Below are 6,969 nucleotides of genomic sequence, written 5' to 3' on the forward strand. Positions count from 1 at the left end.
TAACGAGGGGATGATAATAGTGTCTACTCGTGGGGTTGAGGCTTAAATAAGTAATATACCTAAAGTACTTGGAACAGTACACTTAGGGCTTGTATATATTAGCTTTTATCATTATTATCAAAACCCTCATCACTGTCATTCTCAGCTCACGGGGTGGCCCGAGGATTCGATGAGATACTGTGTTACAAGTGCGTAGCACGGGGTCTGGCTCATAGTAAGTGCTCAGTAAATGACAACAGCTAGTGTTGTTTCTGCCGTCTTCTCTCGCGTTCTCTTAATTACTGCTGTTACTGAGCGCTGGTGACAGGGCCCTGGCGAGGTGGCAGGGGTGCTCGGTGAGCGCTGGAAGTCCCCCTGGAGTCTGGGGCCCTGGGTCTCATGCTGCAGACAGGAGTGGGATGGACAGAGATGGCAGGGGTGTCCCTCACCTGCCCGCCCGCCCTTCCTGCCCCTCGCCCAGCGCTGCCTGGACTGGAACCGTGACATCCTCAAGAAGGAGCTGGGACTGACGGAGCAGGACATCATTGATCTGCCCGCTCTGTTCAAGATGGATGAGAACCGCCAGGCCAGAGCCTTCTTCCCGAACATGGTGAGGCGCTCCCCCCAGACCTCGTCCAGGCCAATCAGGGGGCAGCCAGATCCAGAAGGACCCCTTGGCCGAGGCTGTCCAGTCGGGAGGCCCAGGCGCCAGTCCTGGCTGAGCTGCTGTGTGGCCTCACCCCCCACCCCGGCACGTGCCCTCTCTGAGCCTCATTCCCCCCAGGGGTGATATGCTTATCCTCCTGGGGTGCTGGGGAATCTTCTACCTTAACGGAGAGGAAAGTGCTTTCTGAGTTAAAAAGGCATTGATGGACAAGAGGGATTCTTGCTGTCATGGAGGAGAGTCTTCTATGAGGGAGAAAGAGGTTAGAACACACACAGATACATAGATACACGTACGTGCGTGTACACACAAATACACGTATGCATGCACGTGCACACACTGATGTGTACATGTATAGCCACGCACACATGCATGTACAGACACGTACATACAGAGACAAGTCGCCCAGTTTTCCACTTCAGCTCTGCCATGCGTGAGTTGCTTAGCCCCCTCTGTGCCTCAGTTTCCTCATCTGTAAAGTGGGGATAATCACAATCCTACCGCATAGGGTTGTTGGGGGCGTTCGCTGAGCTTAGAACAGGGCCAGGCGCGTAGCAGGTGCTCACTAAACAGAAGCTGTTGCCCCCACTCGTCACAGGTGAACATGATTGTGCTCGACAAGGACCTGGGCATCCCCAAGCCGTTCGGGCCCCAAGTGGAGGAGGAGTGCTGCCTGGAGACGCATGTCCGCTCCCTGCTGGAGCCCCTGGGCTTCTGCTGCACCTTCGTCGATGACATTTCCGCCTACCACAAGTTCCTGGGGGAGGTGCACTGCGGCACCAATGTCCGCAGGAAGCCCTTCGCCTTCAAGTGGTGGCACATGGTGCCCTGAGCTGCAGGGGGCCGTGGCGCTTCCCTCCTTCCCTGCGTTCTCCAGACCCCTCATGCCCCCAGAGCTTCCCCTGCCCGACGTGGACTGGGTGGCCCCGCCCAACACCTCCAGGAAGGGGGGAGGGATTTGAGATATCTGTGCCTTGCCCTCCCTCAGAAGGGCCTCAGCATCCACTGAAGTCCCCCGCCCTGTGAGCCTCAACTCTGCCCTTCCTGAAAATAGCCGGGCATTTGGCCAGTGTCTCTGTAGCCCTGACATGAAATACAAAACACAACAAAAAGCCATGTACCCAAACCATTCTGCAAAGAATCCTTAGTCTCTTGTCCAAAATTGAATGAGGGGAGAAGGGAAGGAGGTTCTGGGGTCACCGGTTCTCCCGGGAGCCGTGCCCTGAAGGTGGATGGTGCGCAAAGGGACCCTGAGACCCTGGACGTGCCTTGAACTGCCATCATCATTTCAAGTTCACCTCCCTTGGGGTGTCCAGGTGGCCCCCCCATTATTCATTCCTTACCAGCCTCTCTCAAATCCCTTGGCTTTCTCTCTGCAGTGTAGACACCATTGGCTAGCCTCCCCGCTCCCTGAGGGTCCAATAACTTAGCTTAGAACCTTCCCTGGAAGCAGATGTCATCAGAGCGGCCTTCTCCATTTTCCAGATGCTCCTTCTGCCTCATCTTGCTCACGGACACAGGCTCTCCCAGATGCTTGGGGGTTGCTCCCCAGACCGGCATCCTTGTGGCCTGAGAGTTCCGTGTGTAAAGATGCCCCGGGGTCAGCCATCTCCACCTTCTCTTGCCTGGTTCTCCATTCTCTGGCCAGCCCCTGACCTCCCTCCTCTCACGGCCTCTATTTCCCATTCCTGATGCCATCTCTCCAGGCAGCTAGACAAGGACTTCTTCACCACCAGACAGGCTCAGACCTTCCCCCAGGATATAGTTAAAGACCCACCCCTCCTCCCCAGACATCAGACCCGACATGTAAGGACGCTGGCCTAGCCTCCAGCCCGAACAGCCGGTTCTGGGCCAGCTGCTGGCCTTAGAGACAGATCAATGATCCCACTGAAGTTTGGCATTTGCTGTAGACCCTCTCACTTGGACATAACCAGATTAATTCCCTGGCTCCAACCGAAAAGACTCAGTTTCAACTAAAAAAACTTCCTTTAGGGCCAGCTGATGTCAGGAGAATAAGTAAACCATAATTGCACTTTGAAGGTTAAAAAAGAACTGATGAAAAGGTTATAAATTTGTATTCTTGGGGGGCCGGGATTTTCTTCTCGGATTATTTCGTTCACTCATTCAGCAAACGTGTTATGTGCCTACTAAGTGCCAGGCACAGTGTTGGGCTCCAAGGATACAGTGGTTAATAGTAAACTGGGCCTGGTCCCTGCCTCATGGAGCCGGTCAGATCCCAAAATGCACCCCCACACATTTAAATGGCCAGCATCTACCCTCTCAGTGATGTGCTCTTTAGAAACGCCAGTCCGCTATATTCAGGAAAGGCCCAGGGCACAGGGCTTCCTTCAGGTCACTGTCTCAATGAAGTGGGAGGGAGGTCTTCTTTAAACAGGCCTCCCTCCCATCCAGCTGGGCCAGGGCCACCAGAATATCAGACCCCAGAGCCTTCAGAAGCTGTTGTCCCCCCTGTGGGGACAGTGGCCCTTGCCTTTGGGGGCCAAAGTCCCAGATCTTCTTTCCAACCCCAGAGCTGGACACCAAGTGCATATCTGAGGGTGTTTATCTGGAGACTTCAAGTTTGTCATGTGTGTGTGTTTGGTTAATGTGGGTTTTTGGGCTTGCTTTCATTTTTCTCAGTTTTTTCTAGTCTGCTTGAAGGGGAAGTGAGTGCCTCCCATGTAGAGACAGTGTGTGTTTATAGATTTTTCTAAGGCTCTCCCCATCAATAAGGCAGTCATTTGATGACTGCCCCCAGGTATGATGATTCTGAAGCCCCCAGGACTCAGACTCCTGTTCCTATCCTGCTTGCCCACCGGTGTGACTACCCTCAGTGGGCACACCCCCCACCCATGGACTCATTGCTCTCCCCACCCCCGACCTTCTATAAATATAGACCTAGAATACACTTCTGTGTTGCAAAACTCAGCTAAGTTCCTGTTTCAATCTTTATTTTGAAATATTTGATGTAAGAGGGCAGGGGGTGTCGTGAGGATGGCAAGAAGTGGGGCGCGTTTGCAGCTTTCCAGACGAAAGGCCGTGATGGAGATCAAAAGATGTTTGGGGAAGAGCCTGATTAAACAGCAATAAAATAAACAGTCAGAGGGGCAGTCATGTGGCTGTTGGTGTGATGTTCATTGCTGCTTCCTGGACACGGCCTGGAGTGAAGCAGTCCACACACGGGCCCTCTCCTGGTCCTGCAGCCACTGCTGTTCTGGGCACGTGGTCAGGGCTCTCGGCAATGGTATCTCTAGGGTTTGGCATCCCCCTACACTCAATGGATGTGTGTTACGTGGCTCCCCCCAAGGTCAAGACCAACACCACAATAAGGTCTGACTGTGTTTTTCTGGTGGGATTCCCCAGAAGCAGACCCTGAGATGAACATTTGAGAACAAGTGATTTATTAAGGAAATGCCTCCAGGAGAACCCAGGAAGGGAGTGGAGGGACCAGGACGGGGAAGGGGAAGAAGCCAAATGAGAGTGTGACTTCAGGTGTAGCCCCAGCCTGGTCACTGGAGAGCTCTGGGGCAGAAGCGGCAGCTCAGAGGTGATCCATCAGGAGGTGGAGCTTTGTACACCTGCACCAGTCAGCCATTGGCGATGGGGACTTGGGCTCTCTGAATGGACAAGGGGGCACCAGGAGCCCACGGGCAATCATCTAAAGAGGATCACAGCTGTACTTACTAGCAGCAAAGGAGCTGGGGAATGGGCACCCAGGATCAGAAGAGGATCCGGCAGGACACCAACAGGGCCACTCCTCTGGGTAATATCATGTTCTTATAATATGGAGTTGTTACACATAGGTATTTGTGATTTGACCTAAAAATCCTTATGCTATAGCCATGGTCTAACAGTGTCTTTGTGAACAAACTCTTGAGGCTTGAAATAGAGCCATCTGGTTGGTGGCTATGCCTAGAAGCCACTTCCAAGCTCTTTGGGTTACGTCTGCGGGTTTCTTACCCCTCAGCCCCATCTTGGGCTTCTGGACTGATGTTTTGGTGCAACCATTTTAAGGGGCCACTGCAAAATGAAAATCACTAGTTCTCCTACTCCCAGACTTAACCCATGGGTCCACCCTCTGAGTCACTCTTCCCTTTTATACCCAACTAACATGGGCCAGCCACAGCAAGGCCAATCTTCAGTGGGGTTTCCTGACCCACCTAGTTCTGGGACTCCCCAAGGAATGCTGGTGTGTTTAATGCATCCTGGTGGTGTTTTCACATCTTGGCCACACACCTGCCTCAGGATTGCTGAAAGTCACCCTGAGACTTCTAGAACAGCGCTTTCCAATAGAAATATAATGCAAGCCACAGATGTAATTTTAAATTTCCCGGTAGCCACATTTTAAAAAGTAAAAAACAATTGAAGCTAATTTTAATAATATGTTTTCTTTAACCCAATTTATCCAAATTACTAGCATTTCAACATGAAATCAAAATTTTAAAATATTAATGAAATATTTTACATTCTTTTTTTTGTAGTAAGTCTTTGAATGCTGATGTATATTTTATGGTTATATCACCTCTCTATTTAGACTAGCCACATTTTAAGTGTTCAATAGCCACAAGTGGTTACTGTATTGGAAGGCAGAGTTCTAGAATCTTCTCTGCCAGACTGAGCCCCAGTTATAGAAACAGGCATATTCCTTAAATCTCTAGAGTCCAGCTAGTCTAACTGCAATAGCTAACAAAGGTTTATTGTTATAATACCAAAAAGAGAAGCATAAAATAGACACCAGCCCTCCCTGGCCCTTGTGTGCAGAGCCTTGCCCTCCAGAAGCTCCTCTTGCCTGAATATGGCTGCTGCCATGGTACCAGGACTGGCCTCTCTCTCAGCAAGGGGAGTGCCTTTGGCCAGGTCCCCTCTGCCGACTGTCAAGATGGGAACCCCCACCAGTCCCATGGAAAGGGAAAACACAACTCCTTCACCTCTAGTCTCCTCTAGTCTCCCTCTGGGAGACAATTTGATTTTGCATTTTAATGTAAGATGTTGTCTTGGGGTCTTAGGTGAGGGGAGTTGAGGTTCTCATCATCCGAGCCCCTTCATTCTAGGAGGCATCTGAGCCATATCGTGGTATAGCCAAAAGCCTGTGGAAGTGGGGTCCTCCCCCCCAAACGCAGGAGCAGCCAGGGATGAATTCTGCCTACCCAGCACGACTTCTCCAGGATCCTCACCCAAGTGGCCTCAGGTCCAGGGGGCTGATGGCAACGTTATTGGTAACTAAATATAGTGAGTGACACCAAATGACAGCATGTGAAATCTTCTCCAGCTGGACAACCCAGAAAAAGGACGTGCCCAGGCAGAAAGCTTGGCGCTGCAGCCTCGTCTCAGGCCGGCTGATGTGAGAAATCTACTTTTTCATTTGTGCTTCCCACCTCCCCACCCCCTCCCACCCCTCCCACCCCCTCCCACCAGCCGGGCTCCTTTTCAGCCCCGATCTCTGAGAAGGCAAACGGCTGGTCTTCTCTGGCTAGTCAAGAAGCAAACTTCCAGGTTCAGGTCAAGCCGGCTTTGCCGGAGCCCCTCGCCCCGCAGGCTGAGGCCCACTCTAACACGGTCGTGGCTATACCCCAAGACGACTCTTCAAGAACAGTCTCTCACTGGCATTCCAGGGCCACATTCACATGCTACTGTCGACGCAAATAATCCATGATCAATCTATAAGTCAAAATTGGGGTGAGTTTATTATACGAGCCAGCTTTGAAAACTGTAGCCTAGAAGTGACCTTCACCCAGGAAGAAAGCTCTCTGAAGAAGCAGGGTGTACAGAGTGGTTCTATACCGTCTTGGGACAAGGAACACACATCACATAAGGCAGGAATATCTCTTTCACTACAGTCACGAGATGCTTTGCTGGCACATCAGGTCAGAGGTCACAAGATGAACACAGCAGGTTGGTAATTAATCCTTAGTTTCTGGGAAGAGATGCTTATTCTTAAAGAAATGCTGACACAGAGGGAGCCACATCTCTATCTTTAAGGACATCTTTCTTGGCTTTGGGACATCGTAAATGTTTAAAGCAGATGTACAATGCATGCTCAATAGGCCGCGTCAGGCATTCCTGGAAAAATAAAGTCAGGCCGAATTTAGTTTTAAACCAAATGTCTTCCTCATATACTCCAATATATGCTATTACTTTTCATTTATTCATCGCTACTATGTACTGATGTGTTGAAGAGAGAGATACATTCAACCTTTAAAAGGAATATTTTATCTTCCTCCTGATGGCAATTCCTGGCACATAGTCAGTGCTCAGCAAATACGTTTTGAATGAAAGAATGACACTTCTGTTCAACTAGGCAGTGGAAGCAAAAATATCAGCCCAAC

The 6,969-nt window shown here is 50.7% G+C and overlaps 1 protein-coding gene across 2 annotated transcripts in view; it reads left to right on the forward strand.

Moving 5' to 3' along the window:
* PADI2 (peptidyl arginine deiminase 2) overlaps nt 1-3,757 on the forward strand; it is a 45,668-nt gene extending 41,911 nt beyond the window's left edge. For both annotated transcript variants that reach the window (XM_004425631.3, XM_087446727.1), the window contains 2 exons: nt 461-589; nt 1,242-3,757. In XM_004425631.3, the coding sequence (XP_004425688.1) occupies nt 461-589; nt 1,242-1,475 (363 nt within the window). In that variant the 3' untranslated portion in view covers nt 1,476-3,757. The remainder of the gene's footprint in view (nt 1-460; nt 590-1,241) is intronic.
* The last annotated feature ends 3,212 nt before the right edge of the window (nt 3,758-6,969 follow it).

This window comes from Ceratotherium simum, chromosome 22, assembly GCF_057802395.1.
Source record: "Ceratotherium simum simum isolate JZ-2026a chromosome 22, ASM5780239v1, whole genome shotgun sequence".
NCBI classification, from domain to species: Eukaryota; Metazoa; Chordata; class Mammalia; order Perissodactyla; family Rhinocerotidae; genus Ceratotherium; species Ceratotherium simum.